Source organism: Microcaecilia unicolor, chromosome 8 (genome assembly GCF_901765095.1).
Source record: "Microcaecilia unicolor chromosome 8, aMicUni1.1, whole genome shotgun sequence".
In the NCBI taxonomy this organism is placed as follows: domain Eukaryota; kingdom Metazoa; phylum Chordata; class Amphibia; order Gymnophiona; family Siphonopidae; genus Microcaecilia; species Microcaecilia unicolor.
Window position 1 is genome coordinate 3,638,660 of NC_044038.1, and position 19,117 is coordinate 3,657,776.

Sequence of the window (19,117 nt, forward strand, 5' to 3'; positions counted from 1 at the left end):
CCAGAACTTGAGGCAATTACCTGAAGGGAATCTGCTGAAAGCAGGAGGGGGAACGGACCCAGCACCACCAGGTGTCACCCCAGCTCAAGCAGCAAGTGTTGCATAGACCTCAAAAGAAGAAAATCCCCAAGCTCAACTGACACAGTTTGGAAACAGACAGGAGCCATCACCACAGAGGAAGTTCATCCGCTGGAGATAGAATACTGAAGGTTCCAAAGATGTACTATTATCCTTAAAGGGGCGAATCACCAGGGACTACTTTATGTTTCAACAATTTTATTATTAAAGAAATCAACATAACACTGTATTATTGCCAGTGTTTAACATAAACAGATATTGTCCATCTCATTTATCCTGTAGTAATACAATAAAATCAACTATTATCTTCCATAATGTTATTATGTTTCATTCTTCCATCCTTATATCTACTAGTTCCCCTTCCCATACCCCCCCCCCGCCCTCCCATTCTTCTTACTCTCCCCTGTAACCCACATTAATTTCCAAACGTTTCTGGTATCACATAGATTCCGTTCATAAAGTATTAATAATCAGACTCCGCCCTTTCTGTGTCATCTTTTCCAAGTAGCAGCCCCAGATTTTAAGAAATCGCGTTTTCCTTTTATCATTTCCTTTAGCCTCTTTTGCTTCCCAGACCAACAATTGGTGTACTTGACTACGCCAGTGCCAGAAATTTGGCGGGTTATGCATAGTCCAGTGTTGCATAATACATTTCCTTGCTATCAGACATAATTTGCGCCGTAGCAATAGTTTATCTGCATTTAAACTCGGTTGTACCTCCTTCATATCTAATATTAGTTGCAATGGATTCATAGCTACTCTACTACATAACACACCTGTAAGATAAGTAGTTATTTATCTCCAATATCGTATTAATCCACAGTTCCACATCGCGTGATAAATGGAGTTCTCAACGTTATTACATTTTAAACAAAGAGCTGTTTCAATACCCCCTGATTTATACAGTTGAACCTGAGTAAAATATGCCCTGTGTATCATTCTAAATGCACATTCTCTATAATCAGTTCCCCCTATCAGGTATGGAATGCTTTTGATTTGTGCTACTATATCCCAGGATTGCAAGTCCCTCCCTATACCTTTTTCCCATTTCTGTCTCAGCAGGGTCATCTCCTTCTCAGGAGTTAGGCTCCACAATCTCTGATATAGTTGTGATATATAAGGGGCATTTTCTGTAATTTCCTCAAAAAAGTTAATAATTTTATTACCTAACTGAAGTTTAAGTGTTTCTTTATTTAATTTTTGTATGTAATGTTTAAGTTGATAATATGCGTAAGTATCATGCCAGCCTGGCTCCTCTTGATGAAGCAACTGCGGTAATGGTTTAATATCCCCATTCTCCCCTAATGCGTCTGCCAGGGTTTTCATACCTAACTTTTCCCATTCATCAAAAGTTTTATTCTCCATTCCTGGTTTGAAGACCGGATTTCCTCTAATACTTAGTAGCTCCGTTATTCTTGAGTCTCCACCTAAAAATGTACCTATAAATTTCCACACCTCTCTCAAGGGCTTAAGTAGGGTAGTGTGTCTAATTCTATGAGGGGTTTCCACATTCCGCAGATGCAATAAGGTAGTAAAGTGATATGGACTGAATAGTGCATCTTCTATACCAGGGACTACTTTAATTCTCTGTCTCCATCTGTTGGTCAATGGACATAAGTTTCTGGACTGATCTATGGGATAAAAAGGAATCAAAGCAGAATCAGATTTATGCTGAAGTTAGCGTGAACACATGGTCCCTTACCTGTCCTTCCCCAACATACACTACTCCAATCTTGTGAGTATCATAAGAAGGAATCTGATCCAGCAGCTTCACAGCCCTATCAAAGGTCTATGGGGGTGGGGGGAGGGGAGGGAAGAAAAACATTTCAAAGTCCAACAGAAATCCAAACAGCCCAAATACAAAAGCCAACTATATAAAAAAAGAGACCCCTCAAAAGTGGCTATTCATTTATACAGCAGCAATATCTTCATTCACAAGGGCAATTACTTCAAATGGGTCAGTTTTATACATACCATAACAGGATGGAATCTCAAGCCAGGGTATGTGGAGTATGACCTTAAGTCTCAAAATTTACTGCTAATACTAACCATAGGAGAAGCTTCTTTCTGGAGGAGTTTATAAGATGTAATGCATATAGGCAACTTATCCTGGTGTGCTTGAAATCCATTTTTCTTGGTCTCTCTGATAGCATGAATGGGCACATCACGGTTTTAAAAACGTGAACACTATTTTAATTTTGTGGTTCAAAAGGGAAAAATAAAATACAGGAACCTGTTCCTCTGACAAGCTGTTAGTTCAGAAGTAGCTTGGCATTCAATGACAAAAACAAGAGGGTCTGGTAACTACCAGACCTCAGAAGAATCAGTTTGCACACAATTTAAGATAAGTTTCACATTTCTTTGATGTGCCGTCTATTAGAAAGCTGAAAGCTTTTCCTACTTCACGGCTACCCTTTTGTTTCTTATGCTTTGTAACCGTATTCTAAGAGGTCTGCTTCTTCCTGCTCTGGGGCTCCCTGCCTTTCCCCAACTTTGGGCTCTGGCTGAACCACACCCTGCTGGCTGAGCTTCTCAAGCCTAGGCCTCAACCATATTCCCTCATCATCTTTAAAGAGGGAGTGATATCTTTCTATATACTCCAGTCTGCCTCTGAATTTTTAGGTATTTAAGAAACCTTCCCTCCAGTCAAAACAGAGACCACAAAAATTACTAAATACAGTTCTTCTTTTTCTCTTTCACCACCATGTTTGTTTCCTTGCATCCAGCTTCTTACTGGTTGGATTGGGAATCTCAAGTGATTATCCTCTGGGTCTTGAGCTTGGTGCTTTTTCTGTACAGCAATGTTATACTGTCTGCAAAGTTTCCAAAGGGTGAGACGTACCACCTTGTTCTGCATAGAAATTTTTGGGCAACTAATTGCTAATCCTTACGGTTCTTGGAATTAACACTTATTTGCACCTGTAAGTATCTATTTGCTGCTTGTTTTTCTTCATTTGGTGAAGAGTTTTGAAAATCCTGTGCTTCCTTCTTTATGTATACTGATGAATTTGCATTCACTCCATCTAATCATCGGAATGCTTGTCCATGTTTAGGGTCCTTATACAAAGGTGCAGTAGCGTTTAGTATGTGCTAAATGCTTGAACTATTACGGGAGACTACCTTGAAACAGCAATACTGCAAAACAAGGATCTGTGTCGGTGATTTTACAGTCTCCACCACACATTATGGAATATATCTGAGAAAGCTGAAAAGCTAAGCATTATCTTTTGAACAAGTTTGATATATACGGAATGGAATGAACTGTGACTAAGAACAAGTTGAGAAACATTTATGAAGGCAGTCGATAGATTAAAATTGCACTTAAGTTTAAAAATATAAAAAATATGATTGGGATTAATGAGGATTACGGTTCCCCTCTATGAAAATGCTTGGCTCATGAAGAAATATATTAGCCATTTAAGAGGTGGATACGTTGACCTGATGATCCTTTTATGACTGTCTGATTATATAGACCTGGATACATTAGAGATAAACAGAGAAGTAGAGCGTATATGAGTAATTGAATGCTCCCTTCACTATATGAAAAAGATAAGGGTGCCGTTGTTGACTTGATAGGACTATATGGGCATCTATTGTTTAGCGCACGCTAAAAACGATACTATGCCTTTGTAAAAGGATTCCCTAATGATGAATCTACTTTCATATTTCAAAGTCTATTGTACATTTAATTTGATGATGTCAAGTAAGCCTGGAGGCCTATGACAGTAGTAGCTGTGTACAGATACAGACCTCATCGACCTGCCAACCAAAAACACCACAAAATCAGCATGATCATACCTAAAACCTCCACTACCCAAGCACCAAAGGACTCAATACAAATCCACTTAAGCGCACAACTATGGAACGCGCTGCCAAAAAGTAGTAAAAACTACACACTCGACCACCTAAATTTCCGAAAAGCACTAAAAACAAACCTGTTCAGAAAAGCATACCCCACCGACCCAACATAAAAAACCTGGATACCTGCGACATAACGTAACCAAAGACTGAAATGGACATATCAAAACTGTTCCTCTCCCTCTCTAAGTTGCCCTAATGTATTTACCATACATGAACTTTATTCTAACATTATATCACCTTGTATTTGTTCATATCGGAACCGGCTAACGCCATTTACGGTACTATTTAACCCATACTGAGCCTGCAAAAAGTTGGGAAAATGTGGGATACAAATGAAAATATAGGTTTTTGTAACATGCTTTAAGGAAAAGAAATCTCTATCTGACCAGCGTCTAACAGAGAATTCCTAGGCACAGAAGAAGAAGTAGCATTGTTATTATTAACCTCCAAAAGAGAAAGAGAGAGACTAAAGGCCTCGCTTCCTACCTGCTGGGAGACAGAAAATACTGGGGCTAAGGTCACATGACCAGGGCTCTTATTGGCTCTCTAGAGTCACAGTTTTTTCTCAGTCTCCACCTGCAGGTAGGCGTGCACAACCCATCAGTCCAATCCTGGTCCGGGCCGGAGGGACGCTAAGGAATATAGGTTTTTCTAACATGCTTTTTTCTCCATTAAGATAACCGATTCCACGTTCAATCATTACATGTCAAACTGCATATTATCCATGGATACGATTTTTCTAAAGAAAAGCTTTCAGTAACTTCTGAAAAGAACAGGCTGAACTGCTGCCAATTTGAATGGAGCTTGACAAGGAGAAACAAAGATGAAATCTGCAAGAGGGTGAGTAAACTCCAGTTGGGATGTCAAACAGGTACAACAGCCATTGATCAGACGTGACCTGGGTCCATTCTGTGAAAAACTGGGACATATGCCTACTTGCGAAGGTTGAGGAATGATCACCAAAGCCATCTTTTTGATGGATGGAAGCTCTGGAACCCCAGCTCTCCAAGATCTTCCTTTTATGTCATCCTGAAAGGAGGGCTTGAGTGAGTAAAAATGGGAATGCTGAAAGAACCCAGAGCGCCTGGCCGATACAGCTTCATCTCCCCAAAATTGGAGCTAATGGAGAAGCATGGGGGAATGCAGTTTGGAATCATCCAAATCTTACTAACTTCTCCAGTTTATTCACCTGACAAATTAAATTTGCTAAAGTGGGCCTTGGAAGCTGTGTTGGCTGAAAGTTCGCAGCCATAATGGAGACACAACAGAAACAGCTACCACTTTTTAGCTGGCTTCCTAGTCGGATGACACAAGTCATCTGACAAGTCATACCCACCTCCAGCCGGGCAGATTCTACTGAGACCTCATCTTCCTCTACAGCTTACGTGTCTAACAAAGAAAAGCACCAGATATATAGGCTACAGATTACAGCCTGGAGGCCCAGGGCAGAGACCTTAATTGACTGCTTCAGCAAGGTCTCCAACTTCCTATCCTATATGCCCTTAAGCACTGAGCTGCCCTTTACTTGAATGGTGCTTTTTACTAACTAACTGTCACCAAGGCATCCACCTTGGGCCATTTCAACTTTCTTCCTGCGGTAGCAAGGGGTACAAGCTTATCCATGGCTCTAACTTCAGGAGCGTCCCAATCTGCCAAGATCAGATTCTTGAAGACCTGATGCACAGAAGATTCTAGGAAGGCTTTCCCATCTTGGAAGATTTTAGATCTCTCGCCATGGGATACTCTTGAACAGGGAACTACAAAATCAGTCTCCAGAGACCAAATAATAATCGCATACAATTCCTCTGTGGAAGCAGCAAACTACAAATATGTCATCTTTCACCTACAGGAGTTCCCCATCCTTAAGCAGTTCCACAAAGAAAGTTCCTCTTGACTCAAAGCTTTCCCCCCCCCCCCCCCCCCCCTTGGTCCAATTACTGGATCGAGATACTGAATGGGATTCTCAATCATTCTGAGGCAATAACCGGGACTGTTTTGCTGTCCTACCCTCAATATTAATCCTGGGCGTCAATAAGGTACTAATACCCCTGAATAGGACAAACTCTGAGGAGCTTTCATAGCCCTTGGGAGCAGGTGATTCATTTTCCCCAAAGATTTCCCTTAAAGCTGAAAAAGTCCTATAATTGATGTCCAAGAAGATCGAATGAAGGTGCAGTAGCAGAGGAAGGCTGGGGAGATGCTGCTAGAAATGGCCACTGTTCCTGTCACTTCTGTGAGGGAAACATGGCTTTGCATAATGGAGGGCACTTAACTCCCTCTCCAAAGCTGAAAGCAACTCAGTACATGGTTGCTGCAGAATTGTAGAGGATCCTCAGATGATCAGAATGCCCCCACCCCCTGAGCTGCAATGTCCTGAATTCACGCAGCAGCTGCCAGGGCCCCCCTGCTACCATTCCTGCTCAAAATGCTCTCTACAAAGCCAACAAGGCTGTGAGGCTGAAACAAGCCAGGTCTTTACACCATTTCCGGTGGTGACGGAACACTGATGGAGAAGTCTGAGTGCTCAAGCTCTCTTGAGCTGTGGTCCTAAAGTAAAGATGCCCATCATGCAGCTGACCTTTTGCCTGCAAGAGACTCCGCCGAGTAGGTCCTTTATACAACAAAACCATGCTTTTCTGGATACACCCTGCTCAGTTAGTTGCTAGGTTCTCCAACTGGTCAACGAGCTATATGGCTACCTGTCACCATCTTTTGGAGACAGAAAAAAAAAAAAAAAAAGGTGAGCTCAGTCTGCATGCTGCTTTTATAGGGTTAGTTCACAAGTTACATCTCCATCTGCTGGTTGATTAGCAAAACCCATGGGTTTTGGGCTGGTCTTGTGCATTACTTATTATTCAATTCAATTGTTAGGTATTAGACCAGAAAAAGCTAACTGGTCATGGATGCTTAATGTTTTAAATATAAAAAAGGAGAAATTAGACCTTACCTGCTAATTTGCTTTTCTTTAGTTCCTCCAGACTGGCCTAGATTATTCTCAGTCTCCCATCTGTCTAGGCGGTCTGGAGGGACGCTACGGGAAAACTTTATTAAAGAAAAATTGGTCCAAAATTTGGTAATGATTACATTCAGGGGCGCCAACAAATTAGAATGCTGATTGGCGTTTTTTCACAGATGAATGTTGACATTTTAAGCAGAATTTGCTGCTGTATAAATGATAGATGAGCTGCCTTTGAGGGTTATTGGAATTGTTCTCTGCACACTTAGGGCAGAGTCTTCAACAAACCCCTGTAAATCCATGGCACCCGTCTGTAACCCTGAAAAACTCTTTCCAAAGGGGTAAGGATGTTTCAGTCAGATCTGCCCAAATCACAATTCTACATTCTCAAGTTAATTTGCACGCAGCGCTCAGATAGGAAAAGAAAAGCCACATCTGGAAGGAGGCTCAATTTCACAGTAGGACTGCAAATGGCTTCTAGGCAATCTATGTTCCATTCTGTCTGCTACACAGTGAAGAGGGTACCCAACAGAAGACATCCACATTTAGCACAACAGATCTGGATATCAAGCTCAGAGCTCTCAACCCCCATCCTCCACACCAATAAGTCTTAAGAGCTTAGCAATGTACCTGATTGTTTGGTACAAGGATTGGCTTGTTAGATTCATCTCCAAACAAGGGGGAATGGTATAGCTGTAAAAACACAAAGCTTAAAAGAAAAAAAAAAAAAAAAGAAAAAATTGGTTAGTTCTATACCTCTTAGGGCAGGAATCAAGAATAAATGGTTTCCGGAACTTATCCATTCCTCTGCCCCCACTGCTACACTTTCAGAACTTTCTAAACTGTTATGACAATATTTCAGCATTGGCCAGTGGCATGGAGCGTTTGCTTTTCCTGCCAGTGAGGAAGAGAGCATGACCCTAATCTCTCAGAAACCACTAACCCTGTTAAGAACTTTACAATGGTCTTGAAAGACAAAACGTACAGGGAAACTACTGCTGTAGCTTTGATTTTGCAGAAGTCATTACCTTGGGTCAATTCCAGGCACTTTCTCAGCTTTAGATGCTGTGGTCCTGCTCCTTAAAGGGTCCCGGTCTATCCTCCGCCCCCTCCTGGAAGGCTCAGAGTCTGAGATTGTATGCCCTCTTGGCCGGTAGCCACTGGGTGAATGGGGATACTGGGAAAAGAAGCTGGATTCTGATTGGGCTGTAACAGCACTGGTGCTTTCTCCTTCCTTCGAGGACACAGGTACAGCCCTCTCTCCTTCAAGCATTCCAGACTGTGACTTGGGTTTCACATCAAGATAGAGTTTCCTAGGTTCCTCCTTATCTGTGGTGCTGAGCAGCTCCTGCAGGGTCAGTAGCTCTGGTGAGGAACTAGATTTACTCAAGGTCTGTGAATGCTGAAAGGACACATGCTGCTCAGTTGCCCCCGACTTCTCAATGGGAATGCCACCCACTTCCAACTCCTCTGGGGCCCGATGTTTGTCTTCTTGACTGGATGTTGAAGAGGACTTGAGGAAAAAAAAAATTAAAATGACAGTCAACCATTTCCTCCAATAACAGCACATTTGAAATAAGCCAATATCTACATTAAGGTCCATAGTGCTATTCGGCTGTGTAGCCTCAGTAAAATGTTAGCTAGTATCTTGGACCTCTTGTGCGACATGATGTTGCGTCTTCCAGTTGCTCATGCCAAGGAAACACTTTAGTATGCAGAGAATATCTATTCAAGGCATTCGTACTCTCTACTCTTTCCACCTTTACACTCCCTCCAACCCCCACCAAAAATCCCCAAAACCAGTTAGAATCCTTGTCATAATACCATTATAGAAGCTTTGTAAACGAATACAAATACTAGTCTCTTGCCACATTGACTGGTAATAGTTGGGTCTAACTTTTTAGAACAAATATACCCTAAACAATCAGCTGTAACGTTACTAATACAGAATTGATTGTGCAAATAATCATACCCGTGTTCAGACCCTATGTGATAGAATGGGATTCGGGGGGGGGGGGGGAGTAAGAGAACTAGGGGCACTGGTCAGGTGACAAAAGTCTTACTCGAGTGCCAATGCAAAAAACACACATGGTACAGCTGGCTTGGTGCAACAAATCTACAGCATTAAACAGACTCCAAAAAATCCCATCAATATGCTGTAAGCATAAGACTGCAGATTACTGCCATGTTAACTGCAGAGTAATGTACAGCTCATTGTGAAAGGCCACCCTTCCTGTCCATGCCTTAGCAGTGATTGGATCGGGCAGTGACTGGAAAAGTGACTTTTTGGCAGAAATAGTCAGCCCTCAGCCCTGACCTCCCTTCCCGTCCCCTTCACCTATTCTCCCCCAATATTAAAAAAAAAAGCCACCTTTGCCTGGTAGTCCAGTGCCCCCCCCCCCCCCCCCCCCCCATTACCACCTCCAAAGAGTCCCTGGTGTCTAGTGACTCACCTCCTCCCCTACGCCATCCTGACCTGACAGTTGAGCAGCACCCACCCCACAACCCATTACTCAGGCCTTCCAGACCCGATACCTTAAACGGGGCAGGAGGGATGCTCACTTGCTCCTTGTTTCAGTGCTGTCATCTTCAAAATGTCAGCGCCCTGCACCAGTCTTTCATAACAAAACAGGAACATCTTTTGTATTGCATGGCTGTGGAATTCTTAATAACCGCCCTTACTGCAGATGTATTAAAATGCGTGGTAAACACCTGCACTGAAACCCTGTTGCATTGCTCAGCCACGGTAATGCTTCTGCACCAGCCCCTCAGAGAGCAGTGACCACACTTCCACGCTGTTGGTTGGTTAAACCTCTCCCCACTCACCCTATTGTACATCTTGGTAGCTGGCTTAAATCTCTCTTCACTCGCTGCCGAATCAGCAACAGGTTCAAAGTCTTCAATTTCCTGAGACTCTGTTGACAAATCCTTTTCTCTGAAATCCATTTCCATCAGCTCTCCTTCTGGAACCACATCTGAATCTGCTAGAACAAAGGAAAGACAGTGGGGCAGACAGAATAAATACAACTCAGTTGGACTGTGACCGGGAAAAAGTCTTCCCAGCCAGATCTCACATCTCCATTCCTTTGGTTTAAGCTTAAGCCTTCCTGCCACTTGTACCTGACTTTAGCTATCAAAGTCACTACACAATTCATGCTCAGAGAAATCCAACTTCAAGCTTAGGAGGACGTGACCTCATAAAAAGGAAGCAAGAATGGACTGCAAGTGATGAAGGTCTGCTTTTCATACTGTGAATGGACCATCACCTACGAACTTTGTGTAAAGGGAGCTGAATATCCAGCACACTACACATTCACTACAAACAGAAGGATTTCCCACCTCCCAAAATTAAAAATTACAAAATGTTGGTGGCAAACAGGGAGAAAAAAAAAAATTCTAAAAGCAGTCTTGCAGATTAGAACTTAAAGAGTAAAGAACACTCATCAAAACGAGCAGAGATGTTATACATGCCACGCAACACATGCTGGTCTTTTAGCAGGTCCAAGCCAGAACTCGCCTAACACCCACTTCCTCCCAAGGTGTGATCCAAGCAAACACCAAATTGTGAATCCAGCAACTACTGAACACTGCTGTCCAGCACAGGGACTCAAGAATTACAACACACACACACACTTTAGAGGCCGACTGAACTTCGGTTTTTTTTTTACACTGCTGAAACTGGTCCAAAATTCCTGCCCGTTTCAGTTTCGGCTGAAACTGACCATATGTTTTTGGTGGAAGCTGAAAATTTCTGCTTTGCCCAATATGTTTTTGTCGATACCAAGACATGAAGTACAAAATCTGAACCAATGTGCTGTACTTAACAGGGACAAGACAGTTACTCTGGCTAGACCAAATTGGGAATAATATTCCCCAAGATTTTTCTCCCTGATGGGTTTAACATTAAAAGTAGACAATATTTCTAAGATGCATCTTTGCCCTTAAAGCCCTGTATTGATTATTAAAGCTACTTTCTATAAATTATACTGAACTTTCTTCAAGGAAAAAAAAACATTTCTCCATCTTAGTCCAGGCAGTACTTCTTTCTAAATTAGACTACTGTAATGGGACTCGATATACCGCTTTTCTACAGTTTTTGCAACCACATCCAAAGCGATCTAGCTGGGGCAACGAAGGGTTAAGTGACTTTACCCAGAGTCACAAGGAGCTGCAGCGGGAATCGATCCCAGTTCCCCAGGACCAAAGTCCGCTGCATTAACCGCTAGGCTACTCCTCGCTCCATTACTACTGTAATGGTCTATTACCACCTTTTTTCGGCCAATTTGATTTCTAGATTAGAGATCCAGTTCAAGTCAGATCATAAGACTTCACTGGTTGCCCATTAAGGTCTGTTATTTTTAAAGTTATGTTAGGTTTAAGATGTTTATAGACATATACCCAGATTATCTATTTTCCTTCCCATTCGCCCCTTCTTCCTCATGAGCTAAAGACTCATTTAATTTTCCATGTTTTGTTAGAGTCAAACATTAAAGTCTTATCAGCTTCATTTCCCTTCCAAGCAGTATCAGCTTGGTGTTCACCTGCTAAACTTAGGATGATTTAATAAACAAATGAATGCCCTATATAAAAGTTTCTTGATTAGGTCTTTATATATAGATTTTTCCTGAATGTTATGTTATCCACTTTGAACCTGTATATGGGAATTTTTGGACTATAAGCATTACCACTTGTGAACAGTTTGCGTGAGGATAAAAAGCAGGAAATCATGATTTTCTACTTACACGGTCTCACAAGATAATACATCTGCATTGACCTAGGAACCTAAACAAGCCAGACTTGAGAAGTCCTTGTTAAAATGCCTCTCCCAGTGGTTAGCCTGTGCTTGCAGTTCCTGGGAATCTCCTGCAGGCTTTGCAGAGGGTTGCTGATTACAGGCAGACAAAGTGCTTTTTTTCCCCCCGTTTTGGCTAAAGCTGAAAACTAAAGATTGATTGTATGAATATGAACCAGTGAGGCCCACTGGGCATTGCCAGAGCTTGCAAACAAAAAGGAGTCCCCTATAGCACAGACATTCAGCATGTCAAAGATTTGCATCTAGGAACAGCTAAGCCGCTTGCAACAGTGAGGCCTCTAGAGCACAGCATTCATAAAAACACACTGGGACAGACCGATGGTCCATCAAACCTAGATGGCCAATCCAGGTCACAAGTACCTGGCAAGATCCCAGAATAGTAAGAGACTTTTATGCTGCTTATCCTAGAAGAAATAAGCAGTGGATTTTCCCCAAGTTCACCTTAACAGCATCTTATGGACTTACCAGACTTAGTGTGACCTATTTAGGCCGTCACATCCCTGCTTCAGTTTTAGACTTTACAACTCTGCACCATAAATGATGATCAAACTTTTGTGCATGATTCACAGGGGAAATCCCACCTACCCACAGTTATTGCAAAGTTGAAGATAAGCAAATAGAGCCCTGGCTGTGTTTTTTGTAGCTGGCATCAGATAATTTGGGGGGGGGGGGGGGGGGGGAACACAACCCAATCTCTACCTTCAGCTTTTTTTTCCTCTATGCACCCAACAATGGAAATTTGAAGCAAGATATGCATTAAGTGATATAAAACAAGAATTATTGAGAACGAGGACCCCAGCCCAGTCCTATATTCTCACTGCCTAGGAACAGTGCCAAGGGCCTCCCATACATCCATTTCTAGCTTGGTTTAAATCATGCACGTCATTACCCCATTCATTCATGGTGGGGGGAAACCAAGACCATACGTGAGCAAGGATGCCAAGGACTGTACCAGTGGTCCTGCAGCATAACTGCTGTTTGTGTGCAAGGCTGTATAGATACCTGCCCAGGAAATGCTCCTGTACAGCTTTCCTTCACAGCTGGGTGGGCAAGTGGAAGAGAGACAGGCCACTGCAAAAAGGGAAATTAAGAGGAGAGTATGGAAAAGGAAACAAAGCCCTGAAGGTGAGGCAGCAGTGAATCCCCTAGAATTTAGGGCAGGAGTTCTCAACCCAGTCCTTGAGGACACACCTAGCCAATCAGGTTTTCAGGATACCCACAATGAATATGCTTCCATTGTACCCGAATTTCTCATATGCATATTTGCTGTGGGTATCCTGAAAACCCGACTGGATAGCCGTCTCCAAGGACTGGGTTGAAAGCCCCCGATTTAGTGCAATGCACAGTCCTCAGAAAATGCCTAAAGTAATCTGCCAGACTGAACTGCTTTCCTACGACGACTCCCCGCCCCCCCCCCCCCCCCCCCCCCCCACTGACATCACATCAGGAAACTGAGGGGAGGGGGTCAGCTGCAGAAACACTTCCCATCGCTTACATCTCTTTCCCTTCAGCAGGTAATGGAAGCACCAGTCATTCAGAAGAGCAAAAATCTGTTTTGTGTCAGCTATTCACAGAAGAGATACAGATGGAGGAGAATAAAATCCCTTTCCCTCTGGAGCAATGGGGAAGACTGGAAGGGCATCGCCAAGCTTCAGATCCCTATCCCGATGTCATGTCTAGGAAGCACAAGTGGACAAGAGAAGTGGTGCCAGGGAGGACTGGCGTAATGCTGCTTCCCTAGTCTGCGCTATCCTTTTGGGGGAGGGGGGGCTATCTGCAAAGCTAAAGAGGATACGATGGAGAGGGGAGGTGGTATTACAAAAGTTCTTGTCACACCGATGGGAGAGTATTCCGTTTGGTTCCATTGATTATTCAAGTATTGCTGTTTGTGAATTAACGTATTTAAAACAAAGGATATATGGGTGGGACTGGGCCACTGGTGTCAGGAACAGTTCATTTTGCATGAATGACTACATTTGCTAGGCTAACACATTTGGCGTTAAAACCCCTACATACTAAGGCTGTGTTACTGCAAAATAAATACTCCTGCCAAAATTCTGCAAAAAAAAAAATCTTCAAAACTTCTGTGCAAAAATTTGCAAATTCTGCAAGCTTATAATTTATTACAGTCCCCCCCCCCCCAATATAGATATTTTTCCCAGCACCCTCCCTGCACCCACTTTTACAGACCCCTCCCTCACACACACATTATATATAGCATTCATTTTTTTTGTCCAGTCAGCTACATACCCACAGCATCCTCTTCTTTATATCTCCCTCCCTGCACCCACAGGCCATAATATTTTTTTCCAGTCCACCCTTGCACTCCCCCATGAGGTAGGGGCTGCATGGGAGTTTCTCTTAGGGGCAGGAAAGAACGCCACTCTTTCCTGCCCGCTGCTGCTGCCGCCGCTCTCTAGCTCATGCTGCCACTATTTCCAAATGGCTGAAGAGATTTCCTGCAGCAGTCTCATGAGATTATCGCTTAAAAGTCTCGTGGCCATTTTGAAAAAGTGGTACCATGAGCTAGCAGGCAGGAAACAGTAGGGCTCTTTCCACCCCCAGAGAGGCCACTAGGTCCCCCAAGTAAGCCTGGGAGGGCAATGGGAGAGTCAGTCTGCCTGTGCCACAGGCTGCGGAGGGTCCACCGAGGCTCAAAGGGGGGAGGGGCAGAAGGGAGGTCATCAATCCAGCCTCAAGCGCAGTTCTATGCAGACAGGAGGAATTCTGCACATCGTAGTTGCACAGAATTCCAGCAGGAAGAACATTGTTTTATTACAGCTTAGTAAATAAAGGGCCAAAATATGAAGGACTTGCACTCAGAATCCCTTCCCCCTGCACTGCAGGCGAGTACAAGGTGTGCTGAAACGTGTGCATGGGCTACTATGAAATGAGCTGGCAGCGTTCACAGTGCAGCACTCAAACTGTTTACACTTCACCTGTCTTGCAGCGTTGCAGCATGGAGGGTTTCGATGTCCCTGTGGCCAGGCTGGATGAAGGTACGGAAAGAGATTTGTATAGCACAGTCTCACGGTGCTCTTTAAAACGCTCGGCTGCCATGAGAGCATTAGACAGTTCTTGTAAAGGCATGTTGTTAATATCTGAAGAAAATGGGCTGAGTGGATTCTCCAAACTCATCAGCCAACTGGTATTACCTGGAATGCAATCATATAATCAGGTTATAATGTGCTGAAAGCTACAAGAAAAACAGATAGGAAGTATAATATTCCAATTCCCCTGCTGGACACGGCAGTACAAGAAAAACGCTCGAATGTCATGGATCATAGAGGTGTCTGACCCAAGCAGCGATTACTCTGAATCGTGTAGAGAAAATGCAATCCAAGACCAAAAAAGCAGAAAGGGGCCTGCGTTTTGGGTAGCAAAGGAATTTTCAAGCATGCTGGGACAAGCCGTCTATATAAGTTAGATCTTAAACTCCAGAAGGAAGCTCTCTTTGGCATGAAGTATTAAAGAGAGCATTAAATTTGAAAGATTGAAGTCATGGTCCACCCCTCTCCCCGGCTTTAGGTAGAGATTCATTACCGTCATGGTATGCACAATAACCCATTTGGAGAACCTCCCCCGCTCCACCCCCCCCCCCCCCCCCCTCCAAACTCCAGCAATTCCATCTTTTCATTTTAGCATCCAGCACCGGACTTAAGATACAATCAGCAAATGAATAAATCAAAGCTGGTCTTAGTTCAAACCGGACAAAAGTCAGTCGGAAGTGTAAATTTTGGGTCTAAATATTAGAACACTGCAACTAAAGTTTTAGATAAAGCAGAGCCAGAAGTGCAGCCATCAGCCCTGGAAAAGGAAGTTACCGGTGGGCCTGCGGACCAGTATTTCAGCCCAGCCTTGAGTCAGTAATGGTACGAAGTCTGCCAAGCTCCTCTTTTCCTTCTGTAGGGTCTTCGAGGAGGATGTGGTCTTCTCCGCTCTTGAACTAGAAGCAGCCTGTAGTCCTTGTGAAGCTGCTCCTCGCAGGGCGTGACCCCCTAGAAGACGCAAGCAAATGAAATGCGATACCAAGCGTGTTTTACAAGTACACCTGCCTTCTCCCTGCATCCTATATCAGACTGCTGAATTTGGGGCACATATGAAAGGGATTTCTTTGTACGTTCTCCCCGTCTAGTTCCTGCTTCTCATGCTACAACAACCCATTCTTCTGTAGACTAAGCTATACAGATACAAGTAAAAAAAATCTCACAAAGGCAACAGAGAACGTTTCGGAGGTGCTCATATTACCCGACATGGATCGGACTCTGTGACGGGATCCCCTGGACATCTGCTTGCTTGTCTGCGACTCCAGCTTTGCTGGGGCCTCTTTGGTTTGCCATACTTGCAGAGGTGGTTCAAAGCTTAAGTGAAAAAAAAAAAAAAGAATTCACTAAAAATGAATGAAAATGCTAGTGAAGTGTGCTGAAGCTGAGCAGGGGAATTTTTACATCGAAACATGCAACCTTACCTGGCTTCTGTGCTGCTGGGACTTTCCCCTGGGTCCAGACCCAGCAGTGACTTGGTTCCTCTACCTACACTTGTAGTTATAGTCACTAGTTTATTCCCAACAAGCCAGGTTTTTGTTCTTCCGCCATCAAGAAGAAACTCCCCAACGGGAGACCTAAACAAGATTGCAAAGAATATAGGACAATCTGCAAACAGACCACTTACTTACATATAGGAAAGAAATCCCAGAAGCAGACTGAAAAAATATAATCCGTTTCAGATTGCAGTAAGTTGTTTCATATTAACCAAACTGCTATACATTTCAGACTCTTGGATCATTCTGGGACCTTCCAGGACAGCATGTTCGATTTATGAAAACTGTGTGAAATTTACAAGTCTGGGCTATTGCTAATCATATGTAGAGGATGACCAAAGTTGACTCAAAATCGGCTTCGTTTTGATCTCATCTGAAACCAAAACTGTGGTGTGGGGTGTGCTTTTCCCACCTGCTCTCCGGCCTCCCACCCCCCAAACAGGAGCAGGCTCAAACCCACCCTGGGCCTACCTAATGCAGAATGGAACAAACCTGCTTTCTCTGTTGAAACTGGGCCATTATAGGTTGTGAACTGGGCTTTTCAGAGGCCTCCCCCTAGGTATCTAAGGCTTTACCTTTGACCTCGCATCTGTTTTTCTTACCCGACATGCCCATGTTTTGCACTACTTTGTCTATGAAGACCCCTGCAACAGTTAGAGACCTTCACCACCACCCCTTGTCAGGCAAGAAAGCAAAGGAGAGAAGCATTCCTTTTTCTGTGTACACGCATGTTACCCTGGCCAGGCTCTGTGCACGCGTACTCACTTGATTGGTTGACCCACCCAGGTTCTGCTCTGTTTTGGGCTGGGCAAAGCAAGAGTGAATTGCACTATGCATTGGTACTTTTTAGGGGAATGTTTTTCTTTGGCTTTTTGCTCCGATATTCCATCTCTACGCACCATGGAGTTATAGCCGCAAGCCTCTGTAGGCCATGCCCTTCATGCCCTCTCCCCATGAACGGGAAGGCTAGAGATTGCCATGAATAGTTTACCTGTAACCAGAAGCTGCGCGAGTTGATTATTCTGCTAGAATCATTAAAAAGGTATCCTATCCTATTTCCTGGGTGAACGTGCAAGTCTGTATAGTCTATGCACATTTGTCATCTAAAAAAAAAAAAAAAAACCCAAAGGTTCCAGGAGTCACTGCTGCTCTAGAGCCCTACTTAAGATTGCCCAGTAGTTAGGAGTGAGCCCCAGTTGCTCCTGCCTATATCGTCTCCGCCATCGAAATGGATACTACAAACTCCAGCGGCAGCCACCATAAGCAAGAATGCTCCTAATTCTTGACCATGCCAGCTCTAATCAAAATTACTGTCAACCTCAAGTGGCATCCTCGAGACTACCGATGGAGTTCACAGCAGAGACAGCATGGGTAAGTGTGACTGGGGATCACTCCTGCCCTGACTAGCCACGAAACCATCAGGAGGCTATTTGTTTGGGAAAGGTTACAATTGGTTTAGGGGTGGGGCCAGTTTCCGTCACCCTCTAATCATAAGTGCAGTCTTTGCTAATACGGCATTATACCGTAGCATCAACACAAACTCACAGCCCAAGGGACACTGAATAGTGCAATTACAGGTACAGAGAAAGCAGTAGAGGATCAGTTTGCTTTCTCAAATGTCAAAGAGCCCCTGAACCCCCGACTTGCAGCCCTAGATCTAAACATGAGTTCCTGCCTCACTCATTAAGGTAAAGGCTTAGCACAAAGAACACCATTCCTGAAAGCCTAAAATCTTGGCCATAATTTTAAAAGCCACAATATTGGACATACTAATGGCTTTTTTGGCCCCGTTTCAGTACAGCTGCTCTCTTCCCTCAGAAACCCAAACATAGTACTGTACACATTCGTGAGACATGCTAAGCATTGTGAATACCAGCTCAGACTCCATCTGAGACCCAGAGGGGAAACAAATAGGGAAGCCTACGTACTCAATTGTGTCTCTATTGAAAGAAAAGCTCCCTACATAAGCTCACTCCCATTTTGGCTACTCTGCACTTCTCTTTTAAAGTTCCTGAACTCCAGTGTATCACAAAAGAGAAACTCATCTAGCTAAATATATTGCTGAACCTGGCTTTGCGACATTAACATGAGAAACACAAAATACAATCATCCAGTAGATTTTTGGAAACTTAAGAGCTAGAAGCAGAGTACGTATTGCCCACCTCTTGGGCACAGCGGTGAAGTTTGAGAAGACATATCTGGCCATCATATCCAGACAAGTCTCGGTCAGCTCCAGGTGAAGATTTTTCAAGCTGTCATCTGCTTGGGCCATGGAGCTCTCGTCTGCAGAGCCCAGGCTTGAGCTGGTGATGGAGGTCTGCATCCTGCTGAGGAGAGAGACAAGTCATTTCCTCTTTACACATCATCGAGTGACAACCTGATAATCTGCCGATGGGCCAAGATCGACCAGTTCACTGGAGTCTCTCGCATGCTTTTGTATAGCCATAAGAATGAGCACTCTTTACAAGAACAGCTGCAATGCTGGCATAAGGGCTAACTACAATGCTAGTCCAGGTCTATAGAAAGTGTGGGGTTAACATACAATTCCCACAGAGTGGTTTCATGTCATTATCAGAGTAATGTGGTGTGGTCTGGACTCTCGGTACCATGTGTGACCTGGATATAGCACACCAAGTGCAGCTCTATCTGAACCACGACAGACCATGTCTGAAATGGGTCAGGCCATTTAAACAATTGAATTCAGGCAGAGTATCAAGTTGCAGGGTCAGACAGAGGTTTTTTTTAATAACAGAAGTTTCAGCATGCACACGACAGTTAAAAGGATTAAATAGAAAGATTGCACTCTGGTTCAGGACCCCAAAAATCCACATCAAACGGAGAAAAAAAAAAAAAAAAAAAAAGGCCTGGC

At 43.6% G+C, this 19,117-nt stretch overlaps 1 protein-coding gene across 10 annotated transcripts in view; it reads right to left on the reverse strand.

Moving 5' to 3' along the window:
• The window catches only part of TSC2 (TSC complex subunit 2), a 92,071-nt gene that overhangs the window by 17,342 nt on the left and 55,612 nt on the right, over positions 1 to 19,117 (reverse strand). For 4 of the 10 annotated variants that reach the window (XM_030213654.1, XM_030213651.1, XM_030213652.1 and 1 more), the window contains 9 exons: positions 18,411 to 18,575; positions 16,177 to 16,329; positions 15,957 to 16,069; positions 15,533 to 15,706; positions 14,648 to 14,863; positions 9,722 to 9,879; positions 7,924 to 8,408; positions 7,526 to 7,604; positions 1,781 to 1,867 (listed from right to left, as the gene is read on the reverse strand). In XM_030213654.1, the coding sequence (XP_030069514.1) occupies positions 1,781 to 1,867; positions 7,526 to 7,604; positions 7,924 to 8,408; positions 9,722 to 9,879; positions 14,648 to 14,863; positions 15,533 to 15,706; positions 15,957 to 16,069; positions 16,177 to 16,329; positions 18,411 to 18,575 (1,630 nt within the window). Of the gene's footprint in view, positions 1 to 1,780; positions 1,868 to 7,525; positions 7,605 to 7,923; positions 8,409 to 9,721; positions 9,880 to 12,710; positions 12,780 to 14,647; positions 14,864 to 15,532; positions 15,707 to 15,956; positions 16,070 to 16,176; positions 16,330 to 18,410; positions 18,576 to 19,117 lie in introns of all 10 variants that reach the window. The other 6 variants (XM_030213656.1, XM_030213653.1, XM_030213650.1 and 3 more) reach the window with 3 other exon arrangements.